The 16,272-nt window shown below is 40.0% G+C and overlaps 2 protein-coding genes across 2 annotated transcripts; one reads left to right on the forward strand and one right to left on the reverse strand.

Annotated features, from left to right (window-relative positions):
• Positions 1 to 904: 904 nt before the first annotated feature.
• GCK72_010869 (uncharacterized protein) lies at positions 905 to 2,373 on the forward strand (the record flags this gene model as incomplete). The annotated part of the gene is made up of 4 exons (XM_053728073.1): positions 905 to 1,014; positions 1,058 to 1,182; positions 1,237 to 1,740; positions 1,784 to 2,373. The coding sequence occupies 4 exons, from the start codon at positions 905 to 907 to the stop codon at positions 2,371 to 2,373; spliced, it is 1,329 nt and encodes a 442-aa protein (XP_053587650.1).
• Positions 2,374 to 8,707: 6,334 nt separating this feature from the next.
• Positions 8,708 to 10,096, reverse strand: GCK72_010870 (uncharacterized protein; the record flags this gene model as incomplete). The annotated part of the gene is made up of 3 exons (XM_003111628.2): positions 8,708 to 8,793; positions 8,845 to 9,560; positions 10,086 to 10,096. 3 exons carry the CDS (start codon positions 10,094 to 10,096, stop codon positions 8,708 to 8,710), a joined length of 813 nt encoding a protein of 270 aa, XP_003111676.2.
• Positions 10,097 to 16,272: the final 6,176 nt, after the last annotated feature.

Genomic DNA, 16,272 nt, shown 5'->3' on the forward strand with positions numbered 1-16,272 from the left:
TCACATCGTTTCGTTCAGAAGTTCCCGAAAAACGCTTTAAATTTACGGAAAATCTCATTATTAAATTTTTTCCGCACTTTCCGCTTCTTTCAAAGGAAAAACTAAGTTTGTGGTTTAGAGATACTGTGGTTCAATTTCGAATACTGTCGGTTGGCTAGGAGTACTGTAGCAATGGATAGAAATTTGGTCACAATCGCATCTGAATCCGTCTTAAATTCTTTTAATACGTCTCCTGACGTCATCTAGAATGTCGCAGCGCCAGAGCAGCACACCAGCATCCTTTCCGCAACACCAACGCTACAGTACCGCAACATACTGTTCGCGCATCGCAAATCTTAATGTGTCTATTTGTGTAAACGAGATGTGTCGTTTTGATTCTTCCACAATTGGTGTCACTTTTTTCAGTTTTTATTGACTTTTTTCATAATTTTCAACATCAAACGAGGGTTTCGGTAAATAAGAGTTGAGGGACTCAACCAATACATCATTCTGAATAAGGGATCTCCACACAGAGAAAACACACACAGTAAGGATTGAAATTGGGTGATGGATGGATGGAGGGTGAGAGTAATTAGGGGGTGAATGGGTCATTCAAATATTTAAGTGTACCGTGGGAAACTGGCACTGTTGAGATACAATCAATTTTGGACAATCCCTCGTCGCCACATTCATCCTCCTCTCTTTCTCTCGTTCTGTATTGATCTTCTCCTTCTTTGTCAAAATGTCTGTCAAGAAAAATTCTGCAACTGAAATACTCTTTGCAAAAGTATTGACAAATCAATATCTCCTAGAAAACATTCTCAGTTATCTGTCCGATGATTTCAAGAAGAATTTGGATGTTAGATTAGTGAATGAATCAATAAATAACACATTTCTACGGCTTATCAGAAGAAATCATCGAACAATGAAGATAGAGTACGCTTACAACATAGAAGATATAATTATACGACCGAAGGATTATATTTATATCAATTATCGGAAAATCAATCATCAGAATGTACTGCCATATTTTATGTAAGGGTTGGTGTTCTTTTTGAATTATATTGATTTTTTTCAGCTTCCTGAATACTGCTGTTGGTGTGAAAGTTCAAAAAATTACAACAAGAAAACTGTGGATGTTGGAAGATAAATTTAAGCGAAGACTTCACGACCTCATTCATTCTCAACTGATTGGAAGTAATGGTGAGTTGATATCTAGAAACTGAGCAATGTTTATATTCACTTTCAACCTTACAGGTAAACACATCCAAACGTTGATTGGACTGGAGGAAGCATGTGATGGATGTGAGAACTGTGCTAATATTGCTCAGAAGTGTCTAGAGTATGGTCCATTGAGATTCAGTACACTACAAACTATGACTTATTCCAAGAACTACAAGAAACTACATGTGACTGATAAACTATTCGAAGTCATTGCAGAGTACTGTATCTCTAAGTCAAAAAACAAAGAAGAATGTTTCAAAGAACTGAAAAACACTATTCTCGCGACCATCTCCTGTGATAAACTTGCTATATGGATCTGTGAGACCAGAAGGGAAGATGGGGAAGATCCGATGCGTGACCACATGCATATGCCTCGAGAGGTTATAGATACCATTCTAAGAAAATGGAATGTGAAATCACTTAAACTCAGTATGTTGCACATCACGAATGAATACGTGTGTAGTGTTGAATGGCTACAGTATGACTATTTCACTCGAGTCAGACTGAATGATCCATATTCCGAAACTAAGCAGTCAGGTATAGCTGTTAGCTCTAACTTGTTTGAAATTACAATTTTCAGAGTTGAAATTCAATCATGTCGAAGTGAGTTTGTCCTATTCATGTTATTGTGTGAGAGATCTAGGAAATCGCGAAATAAGCGTGAGCGAATACAGAGGATTCGACAATTTTATTCCGAATATCAGAAGAATATTCCCAACGGATAGAATAACGATGGATCTGTCACATTGGTTTGCTGTACCCGAAATCGATATTGAAAAGAAAATGTCAACTATATTGCAAGTGGTCACTATGGAAAAGCCGCAGAATTTGAGTTTAGACATCAAGTTTTTTGTGGAATCAAGAATTGTCAAAAAGCTCAATGAGGAGACGGAAAAGGAAGAATTGTTAGGTGTCGCTCCGGGATATGTTCTACAAAAGAAGCGATTACACTGCTTCAAAAAATCTTCACCGTTCATTGGTGAACAGGGTCCGAAAGTATTCCTCGACAATAAATGGATTGGAAGAAGGTTTCAAGTTGAGGATACTGTCCATCAATTCACTTTCAATCTGGACGTGTATATCAAGGAGAAGGAGTTGGAAAAGGAATTCGATAAGGTAATATTCCAGGAATATCCGAATTCATTTGTCAGACATTTTTTTTGCATGTAATAATCAAATGTAATCATTCTTATATATAAACCGCGTTTTGGCTCTGTCTTTATGTTTTTTTTTCAGTTGGGAGAGGAGTTTAATGAGAAACTTCTACAGATATATCATAATTCTTTTGCAGGAACTTTTTCATAAAACCAGTTAATTTAGCCACATTTGTCCTCTACGTAGTCATATACTTTTGGCAGTCATAAATCCGAAAAATAAAGAGAACATCCAGTTATAAAAACAGGAGAATGGGAAAAAGTTAATAAAACCATAGGTTTTCGTAAATGAAAAACATGGAGCGCACTTGCTGTTACGTAGATGCTGCTAAAAAGCATCGGGTCTGCTGTTGCAGTGTTGCGGATATACCGCCGACACGTTTCAGAAAACGGAAGATGCGTGAATGATGCGTTTCTGATGCTGCTGTGCTGCGCGCCTGTTGCCTAACGGGTAAATGTTGCGTTTCTGATGCTGGGCTCTGTCGAGCAGATGAACGGACGAGCGACCGACAGAAAGATTGCCTCCGTCCATCCGGGAGTTCTCTTGAAGTGCGTACAACTGATGATGTGCCTGAACACATCCCAACTCGATTCAGAATAAAAGGAAGTAACCGAGATGATATCCGTGCCAAATCGCCAAATATGTCAGAGTGATCACATGCGATGCGCGTTCGTTGTTCAGCCAACGGAGACGGCGGTGGATGTGGCTGGAAATTGAAGATAGTTAGGTGGAAATCGGAAAATAGGGGGAGGGGGATAACGATTTTACGACATTGACATTTTCGACTGCAAATGATGTCCGAACTTGAGTTTTGAGTTGAAAAACCCCATTTTTCATATAAAAATTCCATATTTCTAAGTCAGAAATGTCAATTTTCAGTTGAAAATCAGAGTTGTCGCTGTGAACTTCTCATTTAAAAAATGGAGGAGGTGTCTGTAACTCACTGAAACACGGTCAGAATTGTCTGCAAATTTGTGTGACTACTATTTTAGCTTTAAATAACTCAAATCAGGAATATTTTTGATTTTCGTCACCCAGTCATTTTTTACCATGGAGGGGGTACGTTGATATGCATCAAATTTCGTCACTTTTTAATCATAACTCGGCTAAACACTAGGGAGCATACTTGCAACGGGCCGGGCCGATTTGAGAATTTTCACCGGCCCGGCCCGGCCCGGTCGGCCCGGGTCACAGTACAAAAATTTGAAAATTTGAATTTTTTTGATTTTTTCGCAAAAAAGTCGAATTTTCGACTATGTTTTTACATATTGATAAAACTCAAGTCTACATAGGATTTTTGACTATTTTTGATGAGAATTTCAAAAAAGTTCGAAAAATTTTGTGAAAAAATTGTGCTCATTTTTTGACTCCGGGCCGACCGGGCCGGGCTGGGCCGGCAACTGTCTCTACCGGCCCGGGCCGATATTTTGCAAGTATGCTAGGGAGGTTGTTTATATTGTCGAATAGCAAACACAAATACGTATTTAATCATCATAAATTTGCTTCGGACCGCAGTACTTCGACTGGCCGAAAAATTTTAAAAACTTGAAAAAATTGTCAATTTTCTCAAAAAAGTGATTTTTCTATATGATGCAGGAGAGCTAGAAAAAAGTTGTTATCTTATGAAATGCACAAAATAAAACCGACAATTCATTTCTGAAGCGGTTTTGGTCTTGAACCCGATTCGGGTCTCTTTTTGGTATAATTCCTTTATTTGTTTATTGTACTTTGTCCCATCCGAAAGATCAAATAACGAACATATTTTCCTTATCATGGAATTTAATAACGAAGAAACACCATTGTATCTATCGAATCTATATAGCGAATCCCTCTATCGAAACCGACTCAAAAGTATATTAAATTCCTTTCTTCCCCCGCTGTCTGACTGTCAGCTCCACCCCCGACAGACAGCAGCCCTTTTTCCCTTCCATTCCCTTTTTATTATTACATTGTTACCAGAGACCGTCGTGTGCCGACGCGCTCTCTTTTTCTCCCCATTTTTTTCACCCTTTTGTTTCATCATATAAATTTTTTTCACCCTATTTTAGTTTCTTATGTTACCTCACATTGTTAAATCTTAATTGTTATATTCTTATTTATCTTTATATATGAATGGTTTAATTACCCAAGTTTGATTGGGGGAGAGTATCATTCCGGTGCTCTCCGTTTGGGCGGTAGGGAGGAGTTGGGTAGCGACCCGGAAGTATGGATGCCCAACCACCGCATTCTGATCTGGCAACGTGTCTCGGAGGGTCCCTGTCTCTAGATCTGAAATAGAGCTCTGGCCTGAAGAACACACGCGCGGACCGGTTGGATGCCGACTTGATCTGGAGGGTGCAAACCTGAAAGGGAGAGTTGAAGGCCGTGAGGCTCCTGGCGGGAAACTCCGTCATAGTCAGTGGTGTGCCAACACCCGACGACTATGACATAGTTGGAGGAATCCTGATCTGATAATAATCATTGTTCATATAAGGGAGGGGGATGGTAAATACCCAGGGTCCGAAACCATCAAAGCAGCTACTGACCAGCATAGTAGTGATGAACACATAGACCCTGGGGTTCCCTGAACTCGACCCATCTGCACAAACCCACTTTGTACAAATGAACCAAACTGATGAAGAGTTTAATGATTTCTTACATCACAGCTAGCGGACCTACCGTGAGATAGACTCCCGCCGCTGTAGCAGGTTCGCCATCGAGCTTGGGTGGTTAGTTTTGACCCCGGTTTTTTTTCCGTATGGATGAAAAATCGTTAGGGATCTCAAATTTCAAGTTTGGAAGCCTAGAGAAAATTGAAAGTAATTCTTTTTTTCTCCGAAAGTTTTCAAATTTGCTTATTTGAGCCCAAATTTTAAGGCCCTATGGTAGCCGGTAATACCTATGCTGTTCTTCTCTGTAATTCCAAAAACAGGGACTCTTACACTGATATAGCTCCAAACCAAGCTATGGGTGGAGGGGAAACTGTCGAGGAGTTGCTACAGAAGCCCCTCTCTTGAGACTTCTTGAAGTCGAGGACGGATTGGGAAGGCCGCGAGGCACCCGGCGGGTAACTCGGTCAGAAGCTAGTAGATCCTCGGATCCGACTGCCCTGGCTAAGAGGAACCCTGGATGGAGGAATTTTTGGAAAGATGTTGAGGCTGGCTTGGTTACAGCTTCTCTACAGACCATCGTCCTGCAACCACGCAAACCAGTGGAATATGCGGATGGTCATACGTAGAGAAATCACTGTGCCTTGCTTGACCGGACCCGAGGTTGTACTGCTCTCAGAGCGAACACTTTAATGGCCCCTCACAAAAAAAGCTCCCCAGCAACTGGTGGCCCGGCCTAAGCCGGTAATTACCACTATTGCACCACAGGCTCGCCATCACAACCACCAATCAACACATTCAAGCCAGACTCTCCAGGGGCTCCGGGACAATTCGCAACGAGACGTTTCGCAGCCGAGACATTCCGCAACGAGACATTTCGCAGCCAGTCATTTCGCAGCGAGACATTTCGCAGCCGGACGTTTCGCAGCCGGACATTTCGCAGCTATGCGTTCTACAGCCTCAATTTCCCCGTTTTTTCTGTGACAACTTGACTTTTTCGTATAATTAATAGTTCGAGAAGTCATAAAGAACATTTTTTGTGATTTTGATAAAGGGGACCACAAGAAATTTTGCCCAAAAAACCAAAAAAAAAATTTTTGAAAAAAGTTGAAAAACTGTTTTTATGGTAGAACTAGTAGTAAAACCGGAATTTTAAAATTCAGAGAACAACAAAAACCGCTACTTCTATGCAAAAAAAACAGTTTTTCAACTTTTTTCAAAAAAAATTTTTTTTTTGGTTTTTTGGGCAAAATTTCTTGTGGTCCCCTTTATCAAAATCACAAAAAATGTTCTTTATGACTTCTCGAACTATTAATTATACGAAAAAGTCAAGTTGTCACAGAAAAAACGGGGAAATTGAGGCTGTAGAACGCATAGCTGCGAAATGTCCGGCTGCGAAACGTCCGGCTGCGAAATGTCTCGCTGCGAAATGACTGGCTGCGAAATGTCTCGTTGCGGAATGTCTCAGCTGCGAAACGTCTCGTTGCGAATTGTCCCGGAGCCTCTCCAGGCACTGGGGAGAGTCAATTTAGGTCTTATCCTTCGAAAGAAAAATTTGTATTTTTCAATTTCAATCGATCGTTTCGGTAGGTCAAAAGGGGTGGAGCCTAATGGGGTATGGTATAAAAATCTTAGAATTTCTAGGGTACTAACATATCAAAAAATCAGCCGAAACGGATCAACTTGGTGCATGTGTAACATGGCCTGGTGGTTTGAGCGAGACATTCTCTCTTAAGATTTTTTTTTCGCCTTCCGCCTAGAGGATAGCTTGAAAAATGTGTTCGCCAATACTTGTCACGGGCCGGGCGATTTCCAAATTTTCACAGGTCCGGCCAGGCCCGGATGAAACGACTTTTTTTTCCGAAAAACATTTTTTTTTTCAGCAGTAATTTTTGAAAAAGAGGTTTTTGTAGCGAAAATTCGACAGATTTGATGAATTTAATTAGTTATACAGTGAATTTAATGATAAAAAAGCACTTGAAAATTATTTTTGAGGTGCAAAAATTTTAAACAATTTTCCACCCTTGATGTTCGCCTACTCGAATTTACTGATATTTTTTGAGTTTTTTGCAGCAAAACTCACAATTTTTACCAAAAAATGAAATTTAATACAGATTTAACAAGTTTTAAAAGCTTTTTATAACAAAATAAGGCCACTTTTTGCCAATTTTTTCAGTCTCCGCCATTTCAAAAATCGCATTCCGCCGCTCAACTCTGAAACAGACTTCTATACAACTATTTCGGATGTCCAGGTGTTTGTCTGTATCAGAGATGTCGGGAAGTGAAAATTATCTTATCCGGAAGTCGGAAGTGATTTTTCTTATCCGGAAGTCGGAAGCCGGAAGTAGATTTTTTTGTGAAAAAATTGTTTTTGGCTGAACAATTTTTTCACCAATTTTTCCGAATTTTAGGATCTTTTACCTTGGGGTTTTTGAGCTTTCGCAAAAAAATCTACTTCCGGCTTCCGACTTCCGGATAAGAAAAATCACTTCCGGATAAGATAATTTCCAATTTTTCCGAATTTTAAAATCCTATTTTCTGTCCTTTTAGACCATTTTTCCAAGTATTTCTGTTATATTCAACGTTTGAACTGTAGAATCTTCAGCTTTCTAACGTTGAATAGATTCTCTTATTTTCCACTATCTCAAGCAACTTAGATTTTTTGAATTTAGTAGATTACCATGAGTTGTTAATCACAACTTTAGTAGACCTGAAACCAAGCTTCTCGGTTTTCACATCACATTATTCTCAACTAGGAATCAGAGTAAAGGTAAAATCCATAAATTTCGCTACCATATTATTCACGATGCGTTTTTAATTTGCCAAAATCTCTCTGTTCGGTTTACATTCATAACCGCATTTCTCTCGCTAACTTATACTGTGGGTTTTAACATATTTTTGGTTGCGAACTGCTAAACTTCTAGCAGGAAAATTTGTACCCTCAAATTATATTTGTTGTACCCTTAAATTAATTCGAGTTGTACCCTAGAATTATAGAAAAGTTGTACCCTAGAAACGTTGCGCCCTAGAATTAATGTACCCTAGAATTTTTGTACCCTAGAATTGAGAAAGTTGTGCCCTAAAATTGAAAAAGTTGTACCCTAAAAATGTTGTACCCTGTTGTACCCTAGAATTGTTGTACCCTCAAAATTAAATGCCGTTTCGTATTATGAATTCTTTTTTTTCTGTGCATGAGAAGACCGCGCCGCACACACGTGGCTACCACGCCCACTCACATTTTAACGCTGCGTTCCATTTTTGAACACTGTCGCAAAAAATGGGCGTGGCCGCCGCATGTGTGCGGCGCGGTCTTCTCATGCACAGATAAAATTGAATTCATAATAAATATACGAAATTTGACTTTTTCTTTTGAATTAGAAAATAGACTTCTACCCCACGTCACTCGGGAACCGATACAACACTCTCATTTCTCTCCCCTAACCGAAAAGGAGACACGGAAAAGAAAACGACTCACTCCCTTTCCTAAACGCCCTCCTCGCCGCTACATTTCGGGGCCTCCTTAGCTCAGTTGGTAGAGCGTGAGACTTTTAATCTTAAGGTCAGGGGTTCGAGTCCCCTAGGTGGCTTGACTTTTTTGTTTTTTTTTGAAAAAGGTATTCGACTATCAAATAAGTTTACTAGAACAGTTGAAAAGAAATGGGAAAACCAGAAAGACAAAAGTTAAAGAGCAACTGGGAGGAAATGGGAAAAAAGAAAATAAATTAAGGAAAGAAAAATAAGTTAGGATCCGGAGATGTGGTTTACTTCTTTCCACGGCACTCTCCATTCGGGCATCCGCCACCGCCTCCGCCTCCCATACCGTATCCGCCGCTTGGTCCGTAACCTCCTGAAAATAATTTCATAAGTATTTAATTAAAAATAATAATTTTCAGCTCACCTCCATATCCACCGGATGGTCCATATCCTCCATCACCGCCGCCATATCCGCCTCCTCCCATTCCACCGCCTCCGTATCCACCGCCACCCATTCCTCCACCATATCCTCCCATTCCACCGCCGCCGAATCCTCCTTGACCGCCTCCTCCGTATCCGCCATCTCCTCCGCCACCATATCCGCCACCTCCCATTCCGCCGCCTCCATAACCTCCATAATCGCCACCTCCTCCGAATCCACCCATTCCATATCCGCCTGGTCCGCCGCCCATTCCACCGTATCCGCCGCCACCGTATCCACCGTAACCGCCTCCGCCATCGCCGCCTCCATTACCGTATCCTCCTCCTCCGTATCCTCCCATGCCACCGCCTCCATAGTCTCCACCACCACCTCCGTATCCTCCTTGACCGTATCCTCCATTGAATCCACCGAATGGTCCTCCACCACCGCCTCCGCCTCCGCCTCCACCGTATCCACCACCTCCTCCATAAGATCCATAGTTACCGGAGAAGGAGGCAAATGGTCCGCGTCGTTGACCAGAAGCTCCACGAGATCTCATATCCTTTGCGAGGACTGGCTTCAGAAGAGCGTCATCGTTATGAGGGGCAAGTGGGTCAGAAGCTGGAGAGTCTTCTGGAGCATTCGTCGAGGCTTCCTGATCCTCTTGGGCGAAGGAGAGGGTGCCGAGAAGGGCTACCGTGACGAGAGCTTTGGTGCTTCTAGAAAAAATAGGATTAGGAAAGGAATGAGCTGAGCACTGTACTGGAACCCCCACCCCCCCCCCCCCCCCCCCCAAGGCTCGGAAGCTACAGTACTTTAGGCTTGATCTACCGGAACTGGACAAGTTTAGTCTCGAAACGTTTTTGTTAACAGATTTTGGGGGCTCTGAAACTTATTTTTTCCATGAATCAACATGTTGAAATTTCGCACAAAAAATGTTCAGGAGCGCATATGAAAAATCTAGCAAGGATATCAAAAAATCAATAAGAAACAAGAATGGTTCTCATAAAATGTTATATATTGTAGCAATTTGAAAGTTTGAAAGATGTTTGAATGAAGTTATGCAATGGATGCTACAATTTCAGTCTAAAAAGTTTCATTTCAGGTTAGAAAATCTTGAGATCCTGACATTTTATCAAAAATCTGTTAACTACAAAATTGTTCAACATAAAAAGTTCTACAAATCCCAATTAAAATGAAATTTCTAGCCACTTTGGTCCCGATATTCAGTACTCTAAACATACCTCAATCTCATTATTCCTGGTCTGCTTCTTCTTCAGAAATGTAGATCAAAATGAAAACAAATCCGAAAAGTGTCTAAAATGACATGTTCTCTCCTCTCGCCATCGCTTTCTTTTATACCGTTCACCACAGAATCATGTCATTTTTTTCGCCGGGAGCCAGCCTAATCAGACGAGCTGTCAATTTGTTTGCCGCGAGAGTGTGTCGGACGGAGAGACGCAGAGTAATCGGCCAGAGGGATAGAGAGAAAGAGAAACCGATCAAATTCCAATAAAAACAATATCTATCCATATCGCAATGGATATCACACACATCCCAACCGGATTCTTCTGTTGTGCACACTCTAGTGGGGATATGATGACGCGTTTTTTGGAGAAGGGAAATTGGATGGAGAGAGAGAGTTGCAAAATATTAATGATCAGGGGGAACACCATGGGAGATCAAGTGGACTGGAGAAGCGAGATAAATGAAGCAGATTTCACGGAAATCACGTGAGAAATACTGAATTTGATGGAGAATCTGTGAAAAAGCTGGTCGAGATCCTCATGAGACAAAATGGCCATCAGTGTAAAACACTGGGAATTTGTAACTTTCTTGGTAGTGCCCGCAATAAAAAGTGGTTGATTACAAAAATGCAGTTTTTGATATGTTCTGTGAGAATTACTTAATATAATGACGGTTCGGATCTCAGTCTGTTCGATGAAGACTATAGTAGAACGTGTGATCAATTCCCATTTATCAGTTTGAAATGTTCAACAGTTTGCCATGGTACCACTGACTGTTCCATAATGTTGAATGTTGTAACTTTGAGAGTGTCTCATAGTAAAACAATTTCTCCCACAAAGTAATTTTTAATGGATCAAAAGATCAAAAGTAGAGCTCCGTTTTTGTAGTTGACAACTTTTTTGTACGGGCACTTCCTAGATAGTTATAGTAATTTTAAGTGGACAGCTCAACAATCACTTTATTTTGCAGTGAAATGGGACCATTTGAGGGAGAAATTACTTTGTCGAGATGTAACTTTCTAGAGAGTGACCGTACAAAAAAGTTGTCAACTACAAAGATGACCCTCTACTCTTGGTTTGTTTGATCCATGAACATTTATTTTGTGGGACAGTTAGTTTTACTATGACACACTCTCAAATTTGGGCATTTTCAACTGGAATGGCAAAATATGATATCTTTTTGTCCGGTACTGTAGATCCAACCCAGGTCCTCATAGTTTATCGCATGTTTTACACGGGTCCGCTCTAGAGAAGTGTAACTCGGCAAAGGAATTGTTCCCACTGACTTACGAGAAAACAGGACAATGTTTTCTGAGCAAGTGTAACTCCTTGGGTCTGGTTCATATAAAAACTTGAGGCCAACAAAAAAGGCTATGGCTTGATTCTATCTTACAAAAATTAAAATTATAGAGCAATCCGGGCAGCGAAGCACAGATGCGAAAAATATCTCCAAATTCCAGAATCACTGGATAAATTAACCTCAACTCCTTCCCTTCTCCCCCCATTTCATTTGATTTAATCATCAAAACTTCATGCTCATCTACTACCAGCCCCTACCCATTCCGAGCCTACACTCTTTTCTCTAACTTCAGCTATTGTGCTCTCGGAGCCGCCCTCCCTTCCCCCCTCAATGTCCACTTGACAACAATTTGCCAATTAGAGAGTTTTCTCCCCCTCCAACTCTCGAAAAGAAGAAACTTTCTCTTGTTTAGAAGACTTCAAAAGTTACACAAAAAGAATAGGATTTCGAGAATTCAATTGAAAAGAAAGAGAACTTCAGAAAGAGGTGCTTATGATGACAATGGATGATGTCAACGGCTAACGTGTTAATCGGTGAGAAAGGAATTTCATGATTTTGAAGATGAGGTGAAAGGTGAAGAGGATACATGACACTGGTGAATCATGAGAATGGGGGTAGGGTGAAGTGGGTGAAGTTTGAAACTCTTGAATCTTTAAATGAAGTCCGAATAATTTCAAGTTTTTCAAACAAGAAAATTTTTACAAACAGCGTGTTTATAGTACTACATCTTTTCCATAAAATAGTCTCTTGAAAAAATCAATTTCGAAGGATTTTTGGGAGTTTGAAAACATGGAAATTTTGAAAAAAAATTGAGTCCGCTGTGGATTTACGGGAGCTACGGTACTATGGATATACATTACGGCTTGAGTTTACATTCCATTAAACAGACCGTGAAATTTCACACATTTTCCTTAAATTTTTTTAAGACAACTCAAACTTGTAGAACTTTATGAACGTTTGAAAATCGGGAAAATTAAAAAAAAAATTTTTTTGAAAAAAAAATTTTAAGGTCTCAAAATTTTCACATTTTTGTCTCCTAGGGTAGGTTTAAAAGTTTTAAAAGATTTTTTGGTGTAAATTAGTCCTAGACTCACTCTTTTGCCAAAAAGGACGGGCCGACCCGGAATTTTGCAAGTCTAATTTTCATGGTAATAAGCTTTGAGGCCTTTGGTTATTCCATGATTTCGCGGGAAACTCTCACCACTTGACAACTTTCTGATCGGCAAGTCATCACATGTTTTTCTGAAATATTTTAAATTACCAAGCTAGAAACAACTATTGTTTGAACCCTGTAGTTGAACCATCTGCTGGTTAGATATTTAGTATTCTCCGGAACTCTACAACATCTTCAAGAATCCCCCATGTCTTCAATTTTCCAGTCATACCTGTCTCTACTTATTCGTTCAAGTTCAACCCTTCATACATTAATCCTATTACGTAAACTTCGAACCCAGCAACATTTTGTCCCTAGAATCGGATAATCGCACCTGGGTCAAACAGTTTCCCCAACATTAACCCAACAAGAAAACCCGCAATCCACTTAAACACATCTTATTTGTTGGAATCCCTTTTGGCGGGGGTTCCCCACATCTTTTCCTAATCCATCATCACCATTCAAAAGGAGTCGTCCCGCATGTGACAGGTGCCCCACTCGTTTTGCCGCAAACAGTTCCCTCGTCTTACTGTTGACGGTCAAGTGCTGCCTGACGGGGGTGTTCTTGTCCGTAATCCCAAATAGCCGCCAAGAAGAAAAAGAAGAAGAAAAGAAAGGACAAGTGTGTAGAAAACAATTGACAACATTTACATCTTCCTGATGCAAGGGTACTGTTGTGGGAGGGCTTAAGTATCTTATGAGCTGGAAGAGCAATATTCTACAGTACCCTAGATAACACTTCTGCAACGAAACCCTTTTTACAGAACATCACTGCGCGGAGAACCCATCAATTTTCTGGTGTCACTGCAAATTGAGTTTCCTCTCCCTATTTTTGATGTTTTTGACCGCCTATGCATGCATAAGTAGGTTCTCTGAAGAAGGTTTGTCGGGGTGGTCCATTTTTCAGTGTCACCTGAGAGGGAGATTTTGCACTGATCTAATTCAGGAGTGACTTGTCGAAATTTGTTTTGAAAACTTGAATTTGAAAACCGACTCCGAAACCGGGATGTTTTGAACCCGAGACAGTTCAAAACATAGGACTGTCTGGCGTGCCTTCGACGCTATTTTCTCGACTACCATTTCAAAAAATTTGGCTGGGGTACCTTTGGTCGTTCAAAATCGGGCTGTCTGGCGTGCTGAAACGAACTGTACCCAATTAGAAAATATTTATTCTTGGTTTAAAAATTTATTGGTTACGAAACGTACAGTGTTGAAACGTCCGTGTCCAAACTCTCGATTTACCAAAATTTTGAATTGCCTAGTTTCAAGATGTCAGGTCCAAAGTTTTTTTTTCAGTTTCGGCATATGTCTAAAGCAGTTCTGAGATTCCTTGGTTTTGAAAGGTCTTAGTTTCGAGGTGCCCCGGTTTTCAAATGACTGGTTTCCAAGCGTCTCGAAGCTTTTCTACACAGACCAACTGCAAACGTTACACTGACCAAACACCTCGTTATTCTTTATTCCCATCCCTACTAAGTTCATCCAAGCTTCCCAACATCTTATCACCTTTTCCCAGAAGCTTTCTCTTTTTTGACCTACCCATGGCCCTCCCCCCCCCTCATCCCTTTCCAAACATTTTCCCACACTTCTTCGGATTTCTCTAGTCCCAGTCATTCCTTCTCCAGAACATTCCTTAAAATGATGAGTCCCCCGCCCTCTCCATCTTTACCCCATCAAATGCAAATGATTGCCCAATTTGTGGTGGTAGCCCTTGTCTGCGTCTCTCGCTTCTTCGTACTCTCTCGTCTAACTCGTTTTAAGGGGAACGAGGAGTAGAAGATGGGGGTTCAAGTAAATAAAAAGTGGAAAATGAATGATTATATACTTTTCTCAAGTGCTCACCACTAGATCCGTTTCTTCTTATTTCCAGTTGTATAGTAACACCATGGCCTAGAAAAACCTGAAAAACCTCGGCCACCCCGGAAACCGTTAAAAAAGTTTTCGGCGGCATCCTTTTGATGACAATGAACTTCTCATTAAAGTAGGTCGTGTGTAAACGAATTGATAGGGAAAGATGTCTAGGCGGAAGCTTTCTTCTCTTGTCGCCTTGTCATGGGAAATGAAAATAGGGGTCAAGCTTGATATGGGAAAGGTAAATATGGGGAGAGAGGGGCCCTCGAGTGTTTTCATGTTTTTCGATTCTCCGTTCTACTCGAAAATTTGCAAAGTATACTAATTTGGAACCTGTCAGAACCAGATACGGGGGGAACACTTACCTGCTAAAGTATCTAGAATTTGGTCTTCTTTTTCTTCTTCTTTTTCATTTTTCTAGTCTTCTTTATATTCTTATCATCATATTTCATGCGGTATCCCTTTCAACTTCTCCTTATTTTTCATGACGCATTCATCATTCCGTTTTTTCGTCTCCCTTCATCGGAATGATGTTCGTCAAGGTGAAACCACCATCACGTCTTTTTCGTCTTCTGAGATGAAAAAAGTGACAGAAAAGGTCTTCAAAAAGCATTTAAATGAGTGAAGGTGAGGGAAAGTGAGAAACAACGATTTTTCAGGTTCAGAAGTTTTTGGAAACATCTGGGTTTCAGAATTTTAAAGATTTTGTTTTCTTTCAGAGTAAAGATTTTCTAGAATTCACTTATCTGTGATTCAGTTTTCTTTGAGTTCCTTTTTTTGAATTTCTTTTTTTTGAGATTTCAGTTTTCCTGGATTGTCTTTTTTAAGGATGGAATCTTCTTTGGATTTCAAATTCTTTGAATTTAGGTTTTCTCGAGTTATGGCATGAATCTGCTTTAGATGTGCCTTTTTCGCCAATTCCAATTTTTCAGGGATCCAAGCTTTGCAAATGTTGCTCTTACAGTTCCGGAGAATACTAAATATCTAACCAGCAGATGGTTCAACTACAGGGTTCAAACAATAGTTGTTTCTAGCTTGGTAATTTAAAATATTTCAGAAAAACATGTGATGACTTGCCGATCAGAAAGTTGTCAAGTGGTGAGAGTTTCCCGCGAAATCATGGAATAACCAAAGGCCTCAAAGCTTATTACCATGAAAATTAGACTTGCAAAATTCCGGGTCGGCCCGTCCTTTTTGGCAAAAGAGTGAGTCTAGGACTAATTTACACCAAAAAATCTTTTAAAACTTTTAAACCTACCCTAGGAGACAAAAATGTGAAAATTTTGAGACCTTAAAATTTTTTTTTCAAAAAAATTTTTTTTTTAATTTTCCCGATTTTCAAACGTTCATAAAGTTCTACAAGTTTGAGTTGTCTTAAAAAAATTTAAGGAAAATGTGTGAAATTTCACGGTCTGTTTAATGGAATGTAAACTCAAGCCGTAATGTATATCCATAGTACCGTAGCTCCCGTAAATCCACAGCGGACTCAATTTTTTTTCAAAATTTCCATGTTTTCAAACTCCCAAAAATCCTTCGAAATTGATTTTTTCAAGAGACTATTTTATGGAAAAGATGTAGTACTATAAACACGCTGTTTGTAAAAATTTTCTTGTTTGAAAAACTTGAAATTATTCGGACTTCATTTAAAGATTCAAGAGTTTCAAACTTCACCCACTTCACCCTACCCCCATTCTCATGATTCACCAGTGTCATGTATCCTCTTCACCTTTCACCTCATCTTCAAAATCATGAAATTCCTTTCTCACCGATTAACACGTTAGCCGTTGACATCATCCATTGTCATCATAAGCACCTCTTTCTGAAGTTCTCTTTCTACAACATCTTCAAGAATCCCCCATGTCTTCAATTTTCCAGTCATACCT

This window comes from Caenorhabditis remanei, chromosome III, assembly GCF_010183535.1.
Source record: "Caenorhabditis remanei strain PX506 chromosome III, whole genome shotgun sequence".
Lineage (NCBI taxonomy): Eukaryota > Metazoa > Nematoda > Chromadorea > Rhabditida > Rhabditidae > Caenorhabditis > Caenorhabditis remanei.